The 22392-nt window shown below is 40.6% G+C and overlaps 1 protein-coding gene and 1 pseudogene across 1 annotated transcript; both read left to right on the plus strand.

Moving 5' to 3' along the window:
- The first annotated feature begins 1912 nt into the window (after window positions 1-1912).
- LOC119325378 (18.6 kDa class III heat shock protein-like) lies at window positions 1913-3061 on the plus strand. The gene is made up of 2 exons (XM_037599130.1): window positions 1913-2350; window positions 2466-3061. The coding sequence occupies exons 1-2, from the start codon at window positions 2099-2101 to the stop codon at window positions 2748-2750; spliced, it is 537 nt and encodes a 178-aa protein (XP_037455027.1). The 5' UTR covers window positions 1913-2098; the 3' UTR covers window positions 2751-3061.
- Window positions 3062-7289: 4228 nt separating this feature from the next.
- On the plus strand, window positions 7290-8987 carry LOC119321389 (annotated as a pseudogene).
- The last annotated feature ends 13405 nt before the right edge of the window (window positions 8988-22392 follow it).

Genomic DNA, 22392 nt, shown 5'->3' on the forward strand with positions numbered 1-22392 from the left:
ATGAACTTTTTCCAATTTGTATGAATCTATCAATTTTTTGATTTTTTTTCAAAATTTATTGTTGTAAAAAAAATTTGAGTTTCGTTTCAAAGTTTACATTTCTTTCCATATAATCTTTATTAAGGTAGTATTTCTTAATGTTGTACTAGAAGAAGCTCAAGTAGGGCTCTTTCCTGGTCAAGACGAGCTCCATCTAGTGGTTATTGCACCTTCCTTCTTCGTGTTGCTTTCTTTAGCCGGTACTGGGCCAGGCACTACATGCCCCAGCGAGTGCCAGCAGCTCCAATCGGTGCTCACAGCGCCGAATAGGAGCTCCCGCGTAAAAGACACCAAATAAGAATCGCGCTGGAACACGAGAGTTCCTAATTAGCGCCTTAAGCGCCCGAAGACTCACGCTAGCGCCTTACACGGTAGGTTGGCTTTCTCTAAAAGAAAGCCTATACACTGGTTCCCCTTTTTTGCAGGTGAAAACTTGTATTACTCAATCAGAAGAGCCTTACAAATCACCAAGAGCTAAAGAAAAATCAACTTCCGGGCCAGACCCTAACCAAGTCATGGTTCTGCCCTCACCTCTAGCAAACTCAGTTAAAAAATTACTACTCCCTCCGTTTGGAATTACTTGTCGCAAAAGTGAATGTATCTAGATGTATTTTAGTTCTAGATACATCCATTTCCGAGACAAGTAATTCCGAACGGAGGGAGTATTTGCTAAAAAAACTAAACTACCACTAACATTATTCCTTGCCGGGAGAAGCGTAGATTGATATATCCTCTTCCTGGCATTGGATCAACTTGACGTCAACTATGGAATCCATCTCAGTTATGATAGGTAAGTCAGTTCTTTGTAGGTAAGTCAGTTCTCCCCTACAGGATGAGAATATGATCTTAGCCTTGCCATCTCTTATACATTGGTTCCTTGTAAGTGTGCTTGGAAAAATACTGCCGGTGTAAAAAACCCAGCTATGATTTTTCTATTAAGTTTGAAGATTCATGAAGTCGATTTTTTTTTTGTAAATTTGAAATGTTCTTCAATCAATGAAAAGTTCAGGAATTTGACTTTTTTGAAAAATTGAAAAAGTCTGGGAATCTAAAATATATTTACAAATTTGAAAATGTTCGCACATTTGGTAAAATGTTTGTGAGTTTGAGAAATCTTTGCAATTTTTTTTTAAAAAAATTGCAATTCTCTATGTGTCCACTAATTTGAAAAGTGTTCATGGATATGAAAAAAGTTTGTGAATTTGGAAAAACATTTCTGAATTTAAAAAAGCTCACAAATCTGAGAATTTGTTCACAAGTTTGTATTATGTCCATGAATTTTGAAAATAATTGTGACTATGAAAAAATGTTTCCAAATATGAAAAAATATTCATGAATTCAAAGATGGTTCTCGGATTAATTTGTTTTCATGAATTTAAAAGTGTTTATTAATTGAAAATGTTCACATTGCGAAAATGTTTGTGAATTTGAAATATTCTACAAATTATAAAAAGGAAAATAAGAAAGAAATAAATTAAATTAAACAATTATAAAAAATAAAAGAAAACCAAACAAAAAAAAATAAAAAAGCAGCAAGAAAACCATGCTAGAAGCATTTAGAAGCCTCCAAAACCGGATGCCTCCCTGGCTTCGAAAGCTGCGAGCCGCGCTGCCGACAAGAGGGAGTGCGTGAAGTTAAAAACAATAGGAAGCGGCGCCATGAGCGATGAATACAAAACGCGTTATGTCTCATCAACTAAACGAAAAAACAGAAAAAAAGAGAAACATCGAGCTTGTCGTGCAGCCCACAGGCCGGCACAAAACGGCCCGTGTTCAAATCCAGAACAGCAGCAGTATTATTCCCTAGATCAGTCTCGTACAGCACTAGGTTGTTCCATTCGCTTCCGGATCTTTCTGGACGCGCCACGCGCCGCCCCCGGCAACATCTCGAACCTTCTTCCTCCTCTCTTTATACCACTCCCTCTCCCTCACTCCGCTCCGCACTGCAGAATCCAATCCAATCCAATCCATCGAGCTCTCCAAGTCGACTCGCACCGTCCCATCCCACTTCCCACCCACCCACACACAGCGAGTAACCAACCCGAGGAAGAAAGAAGACATGGCCGAGCTGCTGTTCGCCCCCGCCGTGGCCGGCCTCGTCCACCTGCCGGAGGTGCTCGAGCGCCTCGCCGCCGCGGACGCCGACCACCGCGACCACGCCCACCACCACACCGCCCACGGGCACGGGCACGGCCACCCCCGCGCGCAGATCGGGGGCGTGGGCGGCGGCGCGCCCGTGGACATCGTGGAGACCCCCGCCGAGTACGCCTTCCTGCTCGACGTCCCCGGCCTCTCCAAGTCCGACATCCAGGTACGTGCGTGCGCCGCTCCGCCCCGTTCCCCGCATCTCTTGGACCGAACTCGTCGGCTCGGCAGGGGGTGGCGCGATTGACTAACGTTTGCGCGCGCTCTGAATGAATGAGCAGGTGACTCTGGAGGAGGACAACGTGCTGGTGGTGAAGAGCGCCAGCAACGGCGGCGGCGGCGCCAACGGGAAACGGAAGCGGGAGGAGGAGGAGGCGGACTGCCGCTACATCCGGCTGGAGCGCCGCGCGTCGCCGCGGTCGTTCGTGCGCAAGTTCCGGCTGCCGGAGGACGCGGATGCGGGCGCCGTGGCCGCGCGCTGCGAGAACGGCGTGCTCACCGTCACCGTCAAGAAGCAGCCGCCGCCGGAGAAGAAGACCAAGTCCGTCCAGGTCGCCATCGCCTGATCGTTCGGGCCTTCCTTCAGTCGCGCGAACCTTCGGTACCTCGTCGGCGTTTGTCGTCAGTGATCGTTCCAGCAGTAGAGTAGTGTGGCGAGTCTGGTAGATTTGGGTCTTCTCTTGTGGTCTCATGCTCTGTTCGTGGTCTGGCCGGACATTAGGTGTGCTAGTTGTGGTCGTGTTTTGTGAATCATGCTGTGAATGCAACGATGGAGCACGAATTGTATCTTCCTCGCTTGACCGAATGCAGCCGCGTGCCTGGATTCATACGTTTTTCACGTAATCTTAGCGGAAAATAGAATGAGAACTTTGTTTCACGACTGCACGATCTGTCAACTCCTCTGGGTTCCACGGTCTATCAAATTAACTCTGTTCTCAAGTGCCATGATCTAAATAAATACAAAACAAAGTGAATTGAAAGAAACTAAAAAATGATTATGATTTATGAGGGATGCCCATGTGCTCCTTACATCAGGACTAAAATGTACAGAACAACAAGACTAAATGCATAAAAGCAACCTAGTGATTTTTTTTATTTTTATTTTTGGCATAGAAGCATTGATGCTTCACACCAGACACAAGTTAATAGCAACATGGTTGTTAGTTCACATTATATCCGAGTGTTCTTCTATTTAACGCCAGGAAAGATGGGCCGAGCAACGAGTAGAGTCCACAGCTTCACAGCCACCACTCTCTCTCTCTCTCTCTCTCTCTCTCAAAAAAAAAAAAGGCTTCACAGCCACCACTCGGAGTTGCTTTTGCTTCAGTCACCTGAGTTGCTTTTGCTTCACAGTCACCTGAGTTGCTTTTGCAATGTTGTTCACAACATCCTAGGACTTGGAAGCATCGGGATCTCTTAGTCTAAGTATGTGGGTGTGTCCTAGTGATTTGACTAGCATACTCTTGATGTATTTTAGTGCAACATGACACTGAACATAGTAGGTTTGGTTCCATCTTAAGAAATGGAGAGAGTTGGTCTCCTGCTCTCACGATCTTCTAGTTGTTGTTGGTAAACATCTCTTGTTGTCGATGTGGGTGCGGTGACATTTGCCAGTCGTTTCTTCTCAAGAACGGCATGATGTCCAAAGCTCCCAGCTCTATCCACAAGTGTTGAAGATGACAAGAGAATTTTGTCGATCCTGCATCAATGAAACAATACCGGAGAGAATGTTGCAGAAGACTCCAAAATAGGGATTAGACGGAATTTCAAAATGCAAACACAACAAAATTTATGTCACTCGTATATTACACTTGATCATCTAAGGAAGCTCGATATGATTACCGAAAGCTCTCAAACCAAAAATTAAGTTTAAAAGGTATTCACAAATTTGAGAAAAACGTTCATGATTTTCAAAAATGTTTCAAAAAGTGGCTGTGAGTCCACAAATCTTATTGTATTAAAAAATGTTTGCAATTTGAAAAATGTTCTCGAATTAAAAAAATTCATAAATTCAAAGAATCATAATGAATTTCAGAAAATGTTCATAAATTTCTAAAAATATTGATGAATTTAAAAATGTCTGTCCTGTCTGTCTCTTTACTATGAAAGACCAAATTGGCCCTTTCCGCCATACATAAGTGAGTTAAAAAAACGTAGGGAGTTGATTTTTTTCAATTTTCTAAAAATATTTGTGAATTTTAAAATATCTACAAATTCAAAAATGTTTACGATTTTAGGAAATGTTCGTTGGTTCATACAATGTTCGCATATTTGAAAAAAAATACGAATTTGGAAATTCTTCTATTTTCATTTTTACGGAAATTAAAAATTGTTCGTGATTTTCAGAAAATTCATGAATTTAAAATTCTTCATGATTTAAAAAAATATCAATTTTCTTAAAAAGTTCTCAGATCTGTAAAAAGAAAGAGAAAGAAAGCAGATAGAAACATAAAGCCGAAACAGACTAACGGGACGTCCGAGCGCGGCGTGGGTGCATGTTTCGCTCGTATGCCCCGACCCACACAGGGAATAAGATCTTTGGTCCTGTCCAATAGTAGCTCTCTTTGAAGCCAATTCTTATTTGCCGCCCGTAGCGTCACTTATGGGCTTTCCTCTTACACGAAGCACACCCTACCGAGCACTACGTAAGAAATGGGCTGGCCCATGTAGGTATTCTTTAACCAGGCGTTTCACCACGGCTTTCTAAAGCTTGTAGAAGCTTTTAGCCAGTCAATTTGATCGATAACCGATCAATGCCATACTGGCAATGTAGTATGTACAACTTTCTCCATTTCCTGTGTTCGAGCCACACGAAGCACACATTTTTTTGCCCATTTTAAATTAAATTAGATAGTGTAGGGGTCCACGAAAATTTTCAACACCATCAGAAAGTAGATTGACTACTTTCAGAAAATATCTACAAAGACTTTCAACACTAGATTAGTTAGCTTAAAAACAATATGTTATTTTTTATTATATTTCAAGACACTGGCCGCTCAACTTTTTCCGTGACACTACAAACCGTCCCTGAAAATGGACATGCCTAGTGACACCCAATACCATCGCGCAAAATAAGGCCAAAACATCGTCAAAGTTGCCGAGGGTGCTGCCCTGGAAGGAAAACACCTCGTGACTGTGGACGGTCACAGAAAATGATTTTTGGTGACATTTCCTGTTTCATCACCAGGATTTTTGTCACTGAATAGAGCAAATTTTGTAGTGAACATGTGTACTACACTTGGATCAAATGGACACAAAGATTCGTTGGGTGGTGCTGGTAATGCTTACACACATGTCATACTAAAATGGTTGTATTATAGCACAACTCCTCCAACTCTGGGCAGTGAGGATGCCAAGAAAATGCAACCACCAAAATAAAATCAATACAATTATATGTGGATGCACACATGGGCGAAGCCAGGAAAAAAGGTCACTGATATCAACACGAACAAGTAACACTAATGTATCCCCTAAAAGGCAGCAATAATATGTCTAAAATGTTATTTTACTAACCTCACACAAATATGAAATCATAGTTGCCACTATATAATAACAAATAAGCTCTGATTACAAAAGTAGTTACCTCTCTATTGTTTACCTCTACGATCTTTCATCTTCAAAAAGTAATCTGTCACATCCTTATGTGGAGTTCAATATAGAAGTCTTTGCTCCAAGAAGCAAATTATATAGTGGTTCGTGAAATCATCACTAATGTGATTACGTTGAACATTCTTCACTATTTTCATTCTAGAGAAACACCTCTCCTCTGACGCAGTGGCGACGGGAGCGCTAATACTAGCTTCAGGATTTGATAGACCAAAGTAAATGCAAAATGCTTATTTGTACTAACTGATATAATTTGCATTTAAACCAATAGCCCCCCCCCCCAACGGCATGACATAACAACTCCTCCATGCGTCATTTCTGCCTCTTGCATCTTTTGTTCAGGAAACTGATGCAAAGTCTATCTTCAATGTCATCACCTAAAGAAGTTCAAGGCAAGGCCATCTTAACAGTGGCCATCTAAAGAAACTTCAGTAAATGATGAGGGAGTCTTTGGACTATAGATGCCCATGTACTCCTTATGCCATTATTAAGACTAACAAGTTGCACCTTTGTCTTGCACATGAGGGCAAGTGCAACCGGATATCCACATGCCACATTATACTACACAAACATGTAAATTTGACTCACATATGCATGAAATATAAGGTGTAGATTTATCCGATTGAGAATCAAATTATAGCTACAATATATTCAATGACAACATTGGAAGATGATGCTATCGCTTTAAATCGGAACAAAAACGAGAAAGAAAATAAAGTACTAATTCCTTGGAAGTATAAAGGTAGGGAGAAATGAAGAATATCAGAGTTTAGAACAAACGATAAGTGCTTTGTTTATATAGTCCAACGCAATAATAAAACAAAATGAATGTCAATCCTTTTAAAAGATAAAAGTTGGATAATTACACTATGAAAGATAGTAGAATAATATCATATCATTGTTTAGAGGTTTGTGCATATTATAATTGTGCTTAAGTCCAAGTATGGAATCTTCTGGTAGTACATGTCGCAGAATTTGGTGTAGTGAAGAAAATATTCAACACCCAACATTACTTGGATTTGCCACTTCTCAACCATTGAACCAGTTTCATCCAACAACTAATATGAACATATAGTGGTATAGATGCATAGAGGCATAATGGTTGTTGTGCCACATCACACCGAAGCTAACATAATAGTACTCCAATTAAAGGTGAGAAAAAACACCCCTATTTAAACATGAGAAGATAGATGGAACATTTCATTATTCACAAAGAAGCCATTCTTTATATCCGAGCAAAACAAGGAGTAGAGGGTAGAGCTCAGTGATGACTTGCATAGGTAATTTGTATGCACTTACAGTTAGTAGGAATTTCTGTTGCACTGTCCAAGCCCATTGACATCCTCGGAGTTGTAAGCATCAGGGTTGATTACTACATTGACTCAAGTTTGTACACAGAAAAACATCACTAAGATGGCCAGCTAAAGATGGACTCCCTTCTGGCATGGTGGTTCCAACCAACTTCGGCTTCCTCGTCTTTTAATCCTAATTCAGCGACTATGGTATTGCTCAGCTTTAGGCCAGGGAGAGATCCTGCTCAGCTTGCTGGTGTTGGCAACGGCGGCGCCCGCGGGTGTCGCTTACTTCTTGGAGGCGTGGCCAAGGCCTCCAGTTGTGCCCCTCTTCGAGCTTAGAGGAAACCCTAGGTCCGGTTCTTCCAGACCAGATGGCGACGGCGCTTAGTGTAGTCTTTCTTCTTAAAGGCGCCATCTTGATCGCTCGCGGTATCCCCGGTTTCAGCTCGAGAGATGATGTAATTCTTGTTGGTCTAGCATTGCCGCTCTTGGTTCAGGCTTGGTAGGTTTAGTTGTGATGTATCCTCTGTTCGGGCTGAGCATCCCTTGTCTCCTCTGCTCCGGTCACCATGTTCACGCTTGTCTGTGTTCGTGTCATGTGTTGCATCCCTCGTTGTACTCTTTTTTATCCTTCTATCAATGGAATGATACACGAGTTTTGTGTATTCACGAGAAAATATAGATGGACTCTTTGGCAATGATGTGGTGCTCATCGAACTAAGATACTTTGGAACATGCTCCAAACGTTGAAGCTCTACTAGTGGGAGAGGTGGCATCCTACTGTCATGAGCCCCCATGTGGTCACTCGCTAGACCCTCCTTGGTGTCGTGTCCTGGTCGAGTGCAGTGCCATCGATCCTCCTTGAGAATGGAACATCCTACGCAATAAGAAGTCAACCGGTACAGGGTGGTGGTGTTTACGCTTGGCGCAATCATTTTTTTGGTGGGCGTATGGACACGACATGAAAAAAGACACAAGATTGATGTGCCTATTTATTGGAAGGCGGAAATAAGTTTTTCATACTCTCATCCCCAACCTGTTTGTAGGGCAAGAATTTTCTTGTCAAATATTCGTTCGCCAAGGTTTCAACACATGATGGTTTTGAAGAAGCCATCCAATCCATTGATCTTTCCGAAGTTTGAGTCGCACCGTCCCTTACTAGTTCCTACCCACACATCAAGGAACCAATTAAGGAACAAGAAGTAGAAGCAATGGTTCGCCCCTGCCGAGGCCGGCCTCGTCCACCTACCGGAGGTGCTCGACCACCTTGTAACCGGGGACGCCGACCACCGAGACCACGCCCACCAGCATGTCGTGGGCTAGGGAACGGTCAATATCACATGGACGTTGGAGCGCCGGTCGCGGCGCACTGATGGATATCGTGGAGACCCTCAGCAAGTATGTTTTCCTTCTAGACGTCCTCGAGCTCTCCAAGTAGGTCATCCAGCTACGAGCTACCACACCATGTTCATCCCCCATTTCTTCTTGGACCAAGCTCGATTCAACATCACCAATGAACTAACATTTGGGCGTGTACTCATTTTCCTTGACAGGTGACTCTGACAGGGGACAACGTGCTGGTGATGAAGAGCACCAACGGGAAGAGAAAGTGGGAGGAAGAGGAGGGTGACTGCTGCTACATCTGGCTGGAGCTCCGCGCGTCACCAAGGTTGTTCGTGCGCAAGTTCCGGCTGCCAAAGTACGCGGACGCGGGTGCCGTGGTCGCGCGCTGCGAGAACGATGTGCTCACCGTCACCGTCAAGAAGCAGCAGCCACCAGAGAAGAAGATCAAGTCCGTCCAGGTCGCCATCGCCTGATCGAGCCTTCAGTCATGCGAACTTTCGGTACCTCGTCTGTGTCATCAGTGATTGTTCTAGCAGTAGAGTAGTGTGCCGAGTCTAGTAGATTTGAGTGTTCCCTTGTGGTCTCATGCTCTGTTCGTGATCTGGCCGGAGATTAGGTGTGCTGGTATGGTTGTCTTCTATTAATCTTGATGTTAATGGAACTATGGAGGACGAATTGTCAGTTTTCATATCGACCTCTACGCGCATCTTGCACACTTGATAGTATGAGAGATGTGTGCGTGTTTCACGTAATCTCAGTGGAAAAAAGAGAACTTTGTTTCGTTCAACAATCAACACGGTTTAGACGACACGATCTTTCAACTCCTCTCTGTGACTATGAGTTCCATGATCTATCAAATTAGGTTTGTTCTCTATTCTCAAGTGTCATGGTCATGATCTAAATAAATCCAAAACAAAGGGAATCACCAATGTAATAATTGAAAGAAACTCAAACTGTTATGATCAAGGGAGCTAAAGACGTCCTGGATGCCCATGTGTTTTACTTATATCAAGAATAAATGCACATAGCCAACAAGATTAAATGCATAGAAGCATTGATGCTTCACACCAGAGCCAAGTTAATAGCAACATGGTTGTTGCTTGATAGTACTGCTTATTCAAGGGTGAGAGAGTAGGGTGCTTCTATTTAACGAGAGAAGAAAGATGGAACATGGTCATAAGTCATTCTTCAAAGCTAGTCCGGGCAAGGAGTAGAATCTAGCGCTTCACACCAAGTGGGAATTGCTTTTGCAATGTTTCTTACATCCAAGGACTTGGATGCATCAGGATTTTAGGGTGCATCAACTTGAGTTTGTACATAACGTGTTGTCTTTGTGATGCTTAGCTAGACATGGGCTCTTGGTCAAGTATGTGGGTGTGTGCTGGTGACTAGACTAGCATACTCTCAGCGTATTTCATTGCAACGCGGCAGTGCACACAGTAGGTTGGGTCCCTCAGGGAATGGGGAGAGGTGGCTCCTGCTCTCATGGTCCCCTAGTGGTTGTTGGCAGACATCTTCTCCTCCTTGTTGTCGGTGTGGGTGCGATGTCATTTAAGAGTTGACAACCATTTCTTTTGAAGAATGACATGATGTCCAAAGCTCTTAGCTCTATCCATAGCCATAAGTGGTGAAGACGACGAGAGAATGCGAAGTGTTACTTGCAAGTATAGTATGAGTGTGGTTAGGTTAATCCTGCATCAATGAAATAGCACCGGGGAGAATGTTGTAGAAGGCTCTAGAATAGGGATTAGATATAATTTGAAAGCACAAACACAATAAAATTTACGTCATTTGTACATTACATTTGATCATCTAATGGAGCTTGATATGATTACCGAGAGCTCTTAAACAAAAATTGAACTTAGAAAATATTCACAAATTTGAAAAAAATGTTCATATTCAGAAAAATGTTTTAAAATGTGTTCGTGGGTCTGCAAAATGTTCTTGAACTCAAAAAATGTTTGCAATTTCAAGAAATGTTCTTGAATTATAGAATCATGAATTCAAAAAATGTGCACAAATTTCAAAAAATATTCAAGAATTTCATAAATATTGGGGATTGAGAAAATGTTTGTGAGTTCAAAAAAACATTTTTTGCAAGTTTGAAACTTGTTCAAATTTTTTTATAAAAATGTGAATTCAATTTTTTTATGAATTTCAGCAAATGTTTGTGATTTCAAGAAGATTCACATATTTGAAAAAATTTACGATTTGAAAATTGCTCTATTTCAAAAAAAGTTAATGAAATTCAAAATTGTTTGTGATTCTCAAAAAAATCATGAATTTGAAAATTATTCTTTATTTTTAAAAGTCAATTTTTTAGAAAGTTCATGAATTTGAAGAAAAAAAAGGAAAAAAACAAAGAAAACAGAAAAACATCGAAATAGACTAACGGGCCGACCCGTTAGTGTGACATGGGTGACTTTCGTCCGTATCCCCCAACTCGCAGGGAATAAGATCTCTGGTCCAACAGGAGCTCCCTTTGAAGCCAATTCCTATTTGGTGCGTGTAGCGCCCCTTATAGGCTTTGCTCTTACATGACGCACACCCTTTCGAGCAGCAAAGTAGTGTAACGAGTCTGCTCTGTTCGTGATTTAGCCGAGGATTATGTGAGGTAGTTGAGTAGTTCTGGGCTTGTGGTCATCTTTTATGAATCTTGTTGTGAATGGAACTACATGATGTCTACTACACAACCTTCTTCTTGTAGACGTTGTTGGGCCTGCAAGTGCACAGATTTGTAGGACAGTAGCAAATTTTCCTCAAGTGGATGACCTAAGGTTTATCAATCCGTAGGAGGCGTAGGATGAAGATGGTCTCTCTCAAGCAACCCTGCAACCAAATAACAAAGAGTCTCTTGTGTCCCCAACACACCCAATACAATGGTAAATTGTATAGGTGCACTAGTTTGGCGAAGAGATGGTGATACAAGTGCAATATGGATGGTAGATAAAGGTATTTGTAATCTGAAATTATAAAAACAGCAAGGTAGCAAGCGATAAAAGTGAGCGTAAACGGTATTGCAATGATAGGAAACAAGGCCTAGGGTTCATACTTTCACTAGTGCAAGTTCTCTCAACAATAATAACATAGATAGATCATATAACAATCCCTCAACATGCAACAAAGAGTCACTCCAAAGACACTAATAGCGGAGAACAAACAAAGAGATTATGGTAGGGTACGAAACCACCTCAAAGTTATTCTTTCGGATCAATCTATTCAAGAGTTCGTACTAGAATAACACCTTAAGACACAAATCAACCAAAACCGTAATGTCACCTAGATACTCCATTGTCACCTCAAGTATCCGTGGGCATGATTATACGATATGCATCACACAATCTCAGATTCATCTATTCAACCAACACAAAGTACTTCAAAGAGTGCCCCAAAGTTTCTACCGGAGAGTCAAGAACGTGTGCCAACCCCTATGCATAGGTTCATGGGCGGAACCCGCAAGTTGGTCACCAAAACATACATCAAGAGGCACATGATATCCCATTGTCACCATAGATAAGCACGGCAAGACATACATCAAGTGTTCTCATAAAAGACTCAATCTGATAAGATAACTTCAAAGGGAAAACTCAATTCATCACAAGAGAGTAGAGGAGGAGAAACATCATAAGATCCAACTATAATAGCAAAGCTCGGGATACATCAAGATCATGCCATAGAGGGAACACGAGAGAGAACACAAGAGAGAGAGATCAAACACATAGCTACTGGTACATACCCTCAGCCCCGAGGGTGAACTACTCCCTCCTCGTCATGGAGAGCACCGGGATGATGAAGATGGCCACCGGTGATGGATCCCCCTCCGGCAGGGTGTCGGGAAGGGCTCCCGAGAGGTTTTTGGTGGCTATAGAGGCTTGCGGCGGCGGAACTCCCGATCTATCTTGATATTCGATGGTTTTAGGGTACAAGGGAATATATAAGCGAAAGAAGTCTGTCGGGGGGTGCTCGAGGGGTCCACGAGACAGGGGGGCGCGCCCAGTAGGGGGGGGGGCTATCTCCTGGGTTCCTCAAGGATCTTCTGACGTGCACTCCAAGTCTCCAGGATCCTATTCTTCCCAAAAATAACGCTGCCGAAGGTTTCATTCCGTTTGGACTCCGTTTGATATTCCTTTTCCTCGAAATACTGAAACAGGCAATAAAACAGCAATATGGGCTGGGCCTCCGGTTAATAGATTAGTACCAGAAGTAATATAAAAGTGTATAATAAAGCCCATAATCATTCAAAATAGATAATAATATGGCATGGAACAATCAAAAAATATAGATACGTTGGAGACGTATCAAGCATCCCCAAGCTTAATTCCTGCTCGTCCTCGAGTAGGTAAATGATAAAAACAGAATTTTTGATGTGGAATGCTACCTAGCATGATTCTCAATGTAATTTTCTTTATTGTGGCATGAATGTTCAGATCCAAATGATACAAGATAAAAGCTTATAAAACATAAAAATAATAATGCTTCAAAGCATACTAACAAATAATCATGTCCTATCAAAATAGCATAGCCAAAGAAAGCTTGTCCCTACAAAATCATATAGTTAGGCCATGCTTCATTTTCATTACACAAAATACTCCCATCATGCACAACCCCGATGACGAGCCGAGCAATTGTTTCATACTTTTTGACGCGCTTCAGCTTTTTTCAACTCTTACGCAATACACGAGCGTAAGCCATGGACATAGCACTATGGTGGTATATGGTGGTGGTTGTGAGGACAAAAAGAGGGAGAAGACAATCTCACATCAACTAGGCATATCAACGGGCTATGGAGATGCCCATCAATAGATATCAATGTGAGTGAGTAGGGATTGCCATGCAACGGATGCACTAGAGCTATAAATATATGAAAGCTCATCAAAAAGAACTAAGTGGGTGTGCATCCAACTTGCTTGCTCACGAAGACCTAGGGCATTTTGAGGAAGCCCACCATTGGAATATACAAGCCAAGTTCTATAATGAAAAATTCCCACTTAGTATATGAAAGTGACAACATATGAGACTCTCTATCATAAAGATCATGGTGCTACTTTGAAGCACAAGTGTGGAAAAAGAGATAGTAGCATTGTCCCTTCTCTCCTTTTCTCTCATTTTATTATTTTTTCTCTCCCCCCTTTTTTTTCTTTCTCTTTTTTTTCTTTTTTTTTCTTTTCCTTTTTTTTTCTTTTTGGTGGGCTTCTTTGGCCTCTTTTATTTTTATAAAGTCTGAAGTCTCATCCCGACTTGTGGGGGAATCATAGTCTTCATCATCCTTTCCTCACTGAGACAATGCTCTAATAATGAAGATCATCACACTTTTATGGATTTACAACTCAAGAATTACAACTCAAAGCTAGAACAAGATATGACTCTATATGAATGCCTCCGGTGGTGTACCGGGATATGCAATGAATCAAGAGCGACATGTATGAAAATTATGAAGGTGGCCTTGCCACAAATACGATGTCAACTACATGATCATGCAAAGAGCAATATGACAATGATGATGCGTGTCATAATAACAGAACGGTGGAAAGTTGCATGGCAATATATCTCGGAATGGCTATGGAAATGCCATAATAGGTAGGTATGGTGGCTGTTTTGAGGAAGGTAAATAATGGGTTCAATACCGGCGAAAGTTGCGCGGTAATAAGAGAGGCTAGCAAAGTGGAAGGATGAGTGTGCGTATATCCATGGACTCACATTAGTCATAAAGAACTCATATACTTATTGCAAAAGTCTACTTAGCCCTCGAAGCAAAGTACTACTACGCATGCCCCAGGAGGGATAGATTGGTAGGAAAAGACCATCGCTCGTCCCCGACTGCCACTCATAAGGAAGACAATCAAAAGAGCACCTCATGCAACAAATTTGTCACACAACTTTTACCATACGTGCATGCTACGGGACTTGCCAACTTCAACAAAAGTACTTCTCAATTTCATAATTACCCACTAGCATGACTCTAACATGACTACCTTTATATCTCAAAACAATTATCAAGCAACATATTGATCATAGCATCCAATTCACTTCCTATGATAGTTTTCATTCAAATTACCATGCTGTTTAAGACTCTCAAAATAATATAAGTGAATAATGAGAGTTCATTAATTTCTACAAAATAAAACCACCGCCGTGCTCTAAAAAGATATAAGTGAAGTACTAGAGCAAACGACAAACTACTCTGAAAGATATAAGTGAAGATCAATGAGTAGCTAAATGATTATGCAACTATGCGAAGACTCTCTCTCAATAAAGAATTTCAGATCTTGAAATTGTATTCAAGCAGCAAGAAAAACAAAATAAAATGAATTGCAAGGATAGCACAACTCATGTGAAGAAGCAAAAACTTAGGCTCAACCGATACTAACCGATGGTTGTTGAAGAAGAAAGGTGGGATGCCTACCGGGGCATCCCCAAGCTTAGATGCTTGAGACTTCTTGAAATATTATCTTGGGGTGCCTTGAGCATCCCCAAGCTTGAGCTTTTGTGTCTCCTTAATTCCTTTCATACCATGGTTTCCCTTTTTATCAAAAGCTTCATTCACAACAAACTCAACAAGAACTCGTGAGATAGGTTAGTATAAACCAATGCAAAACCTTATCATCTTCTACTATAACAAATAACTAACATTATTATTCAACATTGCATACTAAATGCCTCTGCATATTTAATACTCCTATCCTCAAATAGAATCATTAAACAAGCAAACATACGCAAACAATGCAACCATAACAGCAATCTGCCAAAACAGTACAGTCTGTAAAGAATGCAAGAGTATCAATACTTCCCTGACTCCAAAAATTATGAAGTAAAATTCCCACTGTAATAAATTTATCAGATCTTAATATGAAAAAATATTCAACATTATACCATTCTCTGACTTTTCTAGGGAATTTTTGCAACAGCGGTAAACTTTCTGTTTTCAAACATCAACATGTATACTAGCAAAATAAGCATGGCAAAGGCTATCCTTGACCTTTTTTATTGAAACTAAAGATGCAAAACATTATTCTAACTAAAATCAAGCAAAAACTATCAAAATAAAATGATGCTCCAAGCAAAACACATATCATGTGACGAATAAAAATATAGCTCCAAGTAAAGTTACCGATGAACGAAGACGAAAGAGGGGATGCCATCCGGGGCATCCCCAAGCTCAGGCTCTTGGTTGTCCTTGAATATTACCTTGGAGTGTCTTGGGAATCCCCAAGCTTAGGCTCTTGCCACTCCTTATTCCATAGTCCATCGAATCTTTACCCAAAACTTGAAAACTTCAACCAAACAAAACTTAACACAAAACTCGTAAGCTCCGTTGGTATAAGAAAATAAATCACCACTTAGGTACTATAATGAACTAATTCTAAATTTATATTGGTGTAATATATACTGTATTATAAGTTCTCTATGGTTCATACCACTTAATACTAGCCATAGATGCATCAAAATAAGCAAACAACACAATGAAAACAGAATCTGTCAAAAACAGAATAGTCTGTAGTAATCTGTATCAAACGTATACCTCTGGAACCCCAAAAATTATGAAATAGATTTCTGGACCTGAGGAATTTGTCTATTAATCATCTGAAAAAAGAATCAACCTAAAATCACTCTTATGTAAAAAATGGCAGCTATTCTCGTGAGCGCAAAAGTTTCTGTTTTTTACAGCAAGATCACATAAACTTCACCCAAGTCTTCCCAAAGGTTCTACTTGGCACTTTATTAAAACTAAAGCTATAAAACATAATTACTACAGTAGCATAATCATGTGGAAACAGAAAAACAGTAAGGATAAATATTGGGTTGTCTCCCAACAAGAGCTTTTCTTTAACGCCTTTCTAGCTAGGCATGATGATTACAATGATGCTCACATAAAAGATAAAAATTGAAACATAAAGAGAGCATCATGAAGCATATGACTAGCACATTTAAGCCTAACCCTCTTCCTATGCATAGGGATTTTGTGAGCAAACAACTTATGGGAACGATAATCAACTAGCATAGGAAGGTAAAACAAGCATAACTTCAAGATTTTCAACACATAGAGAGGAAACTTGACATTATTACAATTCCTACAAGCATAAGTTCCTCCCTCATAATAATTTTCAGTAGAATCATGAATGAATTCAACAATATAACCATCACCTAATGCATTCTTTTCATGATCTACAAGCATAGAAAATTTATTACTATCCACATAAGCAAATTTCTTCTCATGAATAGTAGTGGGAGCAAACTCAACAAAATAATTATTGTGTGAAGCATAATCCAATTTAAAACTAAAATCATGATGACAAGTTGCATGGTCATCATTATTCCTAATAGCATACAAGTCATCACAATAATCATCATAGATAGCAACTTTGTTCTCATAATCAATTGGAACCTCTTCCAAAATAGTGGAATCATCACTAAATAAAGTTGACACTCTTCCAAATCCACTTTCATATTCATCACAATAAGATTCAACATCCTCCAAAATAGTGGGATCACTACTTCCTAAAGTTGACACTCTTCCAAACCCACTTTCATCAATATAATCATCATAAATAGGAGGCATGCTTTCATCATAAAAAATTTGCTCATAAAAACTTGGGGGACAAAAAATATCATATTCATCAAACATAGCTTCCCCAAGCTTGTGGCTTTGCATATCATTAGCATCATGGATATTCAAGGAATTCATACTAACAACATTGCAATCATGCTCATCATACAAAGATATAGTACCAAACATTCTAATGCATTCTTCTTCTAGCACTTGAGCACAATTTTCCCTTCCATCATTCTCACGGAAGATATTAAAAAGATGAAGCGTATGAGACAAACTTAACTCCATTTTTTTGTAGTTTTCTTTTATAAACTAAAGTAGTGATAAAACAAGAAACAAAAAGATTCGATTGCAAGATCTAAAGATATACCTTCAAGCACTCACCTCCCCGGCAACGACGCCAGAAAAGAGCTTAGTTGTACCTTGCCTCCCCGACAACGGCGCCATAAAAGAGCTTGATGTCTACTACACAACCTTCTTCTTGTAGACGTTGTTGGGCTGCAAGTGCGCAGGTTTGTAGGACAGTAGCAAATTTCCCTCAAGTGGATGACCTAAGGTTTATCAATCCGTAGGAGGCGTAGGATGAAGATGGTCTCTCTCAAGCAACCCTGCAACCAAATAACAAAGAGTCTCTTGTGTCCCCAACACACCCAATACAATGGTAAATTATATATGTGCACTAGTTCGGCGAAGAGATGGTGATACAAGTGCAATATGGATGGTAGATAAAGGTATTTGTAATCTGAAATTATAAAAACAGCAAGGTAGCAAGCGATAAAAGTGAGCGTAAACGGTATTGCAATGATAGGAAACAAGGCCTAGGGTTCATACTTTCACTAGTGCAAGTTCTCTCAACAATAATAACATAGATAGATCATATAACAATCCCTCAACATGCAACAAAGAGTCACTCCAAAGACACTGATAGCGGAGAACAACCGAAGAGATTATGGTAGGGTACGAAACCACCTCAAAGTTAATCTTTCGGATCAATCTATTCAAGAGTTCGTACTAGAATAACACCTTAAGACACAAATCAACCAAAACCGTAATGTCACCTAGATACTCCATTGTCACCTCAAGTATCCGTGGGCATGATTATACGATATGCATCACACAATCTCAGATTCATCTATTCAACCAACACAAAGTACTTCAAAGAGTGCCCCAAAGTTTCTACCGGAGAGTCAAGAACGTGTGCCAACCCCTATGCATAGGTTCATGGGCGGAACCCGCAAGTTGGTCACCAAAACATACATCAAGAGGCACATGATATCCCATTGTCACCACAGATAAGCACGGCAAGACATACATCAAGTGTTCTCATAAAAGACTCAATCCGATAAGATAACTTCAAAGGGAAAACTCAATTCATCACAAGAGAGTAGAGGGGGAGAAACATCATAAGATCCAACTATAATAGCAAAGCTCGGGATACATCAAGATCGTGCCATAGAGGAAACACGAGAGAGAACATGAGAGAGAGAGAGAGAGAGGGAGAGAGAGAGATCAAACACATAGCTACTGGTACATACCCTCAGCCCCGAGGGTGAACTACTCCCTCCTCGTCATGGAGAGCGCCGGCATGATGAAGATGGCCACCGGTGATGGATCCCCCCTCTGGCAGGGTGCTGGGAAGGTCTCCCGAGAGGTTTTTGGTGGCTACAGAGGCTTGCGGCGGCGGAACTCCCGATCTATCTTGATATTCGATGGTTTTAGGGTACGAGGGAATATATAGGCGAAAGAAGTCGGTCGGGGGGTGCTCGAGGGGTCCACGAGACAGGGGGGCACGCCCAATAGGGGGGGGGCGCCCCTATCTCCTGGGCTCCTCGAGGATCTTCTGATGTGCACTCCAAGTCTCCAGGATCCTATTCTTCCCAAAAATAACACTGTCGAAGGTTTCATTCCGTTTGGACTCCGTTTGATATTCCTTTTCCTAGAAATACCGAAACAGGCAATAAAACAACAATATGGGCCGGGCCTCCAGTTAATAGGTTAGTCCCAAAAGTAATATAAAAGTGTATAATAAAGCCCATAATCATTCAAAACAGATAATAATATAGCATGGAACAATCAAAAATTATAGATACGTTGGAGACGTATCACTACATAGCACAAATTGTTAGTTGTTATATCTCTGCGTGTATCTCCCCTGCTTGATCGAAAGCAGCTGGATGTCTTGATTTAGTATCAGATTCATACATTTTTCATGTAATATCAACAGAAAACAGTAAGAGAACTTTGTTTTGTTCAGCAATCAACATAGTTAAGACTTCAGAAGGCACGATGTGTGCTGTGAGTTCCACGATCTATCAAAGTAACTTTTTTCTTTATTCTCTCAAGTGTAAGAAAACCAAAACAAAGGGAATCTTCAATGTAATAATTGAAAGCAACTCAAAACGATTAAGAGGGAGCTAAAGAGGTCATGGATGCCCATGTGTGCTACTTATATCAGGAGTAAAATGCGCAGAACCAGTAAGATTAAATGCATAGAAGTATTGATGCTTCACACTCGACCAAAGTTAATAGCAACATGGTTGTTGCTTCACAACAGATCTGACTAATGTGATAGTACTCCTATTCAAGGGTGAGAGAATAATGCACTTCCATTTAACGCGACAAGAAAGATGGACATGGTCATTAGTCATTCTTCAAACCTGGGTCGAGCAATGAGTAGAGTCCAACGCTTCATAGCCAGCTGGAGTTGCTTTTGCAATGTTGTTCACAGCCTAGGACTTGGAAGTATCATGATCTCTTAGTCAAGTACGTGGATGAGCACTAGTGACTAGACTAGCATACTCTCAGCGTATTTTAGTGCAACGTGACACTGCACACAGTAGGTTGGGTCCCTCATTGGAGAATGGGGAGAGGTGGCCTCCTGCTCTCACGATCCCCTAGTTGTTATTAGCAGGCATCTTCTCCTTCTTGTTGTCGGTGCGGGTGCGGTGACATTTGACAACCTTTTTTTCTCAAGAACTGCATGATGTCCAAAGCTCCTAGCTGTATCCACAAGTGGTGAAGACGACAAAGAATGTGAAGTGTTGCTTGCAAGTATATAGTGTGAGTGTGGTTAGGTTAAGATCGTGCATCAATGAAATAGCATCAGAGAGAATGTTGCAGAAGGCTCTAGAATAGGGAATAGATAGAATTGGAAATACAAACACTACAAAATTTACATATGCTCATCTATCAAAGCTCGATATGATTTCCGAAAGCTCTCAAACAAAAATTGAATTTAGAAAAATATTCACAAATTTTGGAAAAAATGTTCACGATTTTGAAAAAAATCAAAACGTGACCGCGAGTCCGCAAAATGTTCTTTCATTAAAAAAAGCTTGCAATTTTGAAAAAAAATCTCAAACTAAAAAACATGAATTCAAAACGTGATCACGAATTTAAGAAAAAAATCATGAATTTCGTAAAATGTTGGTGAATTCAAAAACCTCCGTGAGTTCAAAACTTGTTGAATATTATTAAAAAATTGTGAATACATTTTGTAAGAATTTTAAAAATGTTCATGAATTCAATATTTGTTCGCATATGTGAAACAATTACGAATTTGAAAGTTGCTCTACTTTAAAAAAAGTTTGTGAAATTAAATTTCTTTGGATTTTAAAAAACTTGAATGTGAAAATTCTTCCTGATTTAAAAAACATAGTTTTTGTAGAAAGTTTGCAGATTTAAGAAAACAAAAATGAAAAACATTAAAAAACAAAAACAGACAGGAAAAAGCGCCAAAACAGACTAATGGGGCAACCCATTAGCGCAACCCACAGGGAATAAGATCTCTAGTTCAATAGGAGCTTCTTTTGAAGCCAATTCCGATTTGTCATCTGTAGCACCACTTATAAGCTTTGCTCTTACACCATGCACACTCTCCCGAGCGCTACCTAAGAAATAGGGAGCCCATGTAGGTACTGTTTAACAAAGCATTCCACCACGGTTTTGTGAAGCTTCTAGAAGTTTTCGGCCAGTTTTGTGAAACTTCTAGAAGCTTTCGACCTTTTTCATGCTTTCAGATTTCTGATTTTTCTTTTTCTTTTTCTTTTTTTGTATTTCTTTTATTCTTTTATTCATTTTGCATGACTTATTTCAAATGTGTGAACTTTTTTTCATATTCATGAACTTTTTCGAATCCGCAAATAAATTTTGAATGTATGAAATTATTTGAATTCCATGAACCTTTTTCTTATTCGCTAATTATTTTCGAATTTGTGAACGTTTTTTGAGTACGTGAACTTGTTTTGATTTGTTTTTTTTGAATTCATGAACTTTTTGAATTTGTGAACTTTTTTGAATTCATGAACTATTGATTTTGCAAAAAATGAATTCATGAGCTTTTTGGAATTCACATTTTCTTTCTTTTCTTGATACTTATGTATTTGTAAATTTTTTTCAAGTTTGTGAACATTTTAGAATTGTAAACTGATCAGTGGTTAATTGATCAACAAACCGGATCTGGTTTTTTCTTGTGGAACCTTGTCAGCAGCAATGGACCGACAACAGATGAATTGCTACTGGAGACAGCGGCAAGTGAGAAGCGGCCTAGGCCCAGGAGAAACAAGTAGGATCCCGCACGCATAGCTGGCTCAGAGTGGACCCAGTGACCCACTGCTCTATATATTGTAACTCATCGAGAAATGTAACAGCAGGACGGAAGGAACGGCTTCGGCCGGATGGATATGCTTGAGTGCGTGGCTAGCTAGCTCGAACTCCTCATCCTCTCTCTCTACATTGAAATTCTAATTCCTCGTCCCGAATGTATAGAGGAGCAATGTTTTCCTTAGGCATAGAATGGGGATGGTCATGAGGACAAATGCCACCATTCCCTTCGAGACTGGTATCCTCATATCCAATGGCGTTGCAGAAAGCCCTCCAGGAATTCTGAAAGAACTCATCATGGCACATGAACGAGAGAGTGCGAGCGTCATCCTCCCCAAAATGAACAGTGGCATAAAACTGATGTACAAGCTGAACGTCAAAGTCATAGTTGACAGACATGAGCTTGATCAAGTCAAACTCTTCACAAAGAGCCAAGGCCTCCCCAAAGTACTCCTAGTTGCTCCTCCAGTGATCAAGATCAATGGTCCACTGCTTGGCAAATCGGTTTTTTTTGTGTTCAAATAGCTCATGAACAATCCTTACTTGCATCTCACTCCAGTACTGAACATTGGTCCAACAGGGTGCAACCGGAACCAAGTAAGGATTCGATGTCCGGAAGGCTTCCCAATCTTTGGCTTTCCATCTGTGCAGAGGCATCACCACTCGTTGCTTGGCAGCGGCCGACTTCTCACGGCGAGTAGGCTTGGTGGGAATCAGAACTTCATCTGCTTCATCAGTCTCAACCGGGCGCTTGCATCTCCGAGCCCTCTTCTTGGTCTTGCTACGAGGAGCAGAGCGAGAACCAGAGCATCC

The sequence above is a fragment of the Triticum dicoccoides genome, chromosome 6B (assembly GCF_002162155.2).
Source record: "Triticum dicoccoides isolate Atlit2015 ecotype Zavitan chromosome 6B, WEW_v2.0, whole genome shotgun sequence".
Taxonomy (NCBI): domain Eukaryota; kingdom Viridiplantae; phylum Streptophyta; class Magnoliopsida; order Poales; family Poaceae; genus Triticum; species Triticum dicoccoides.

What these genes read in the sequence shown, in the direction of transcription:
- LOC119325378 (XM_037599130.1), top strand. Translation starts at nt 2,099, where the DNA reads ATGGCCGAGCTGCTGTTCGCCCCCGCCGTGGCCGGCCTCGTCCACCTG. An exon ending in TCTCCAAGTCCGACATCCAG is followed by an intron (nt 2,351 to 2,465) that starts GTACGTGCGTGC and finishes ATGAATGAGCAG; the next exon opens with GTGACTCTGGAGGAGGACAA.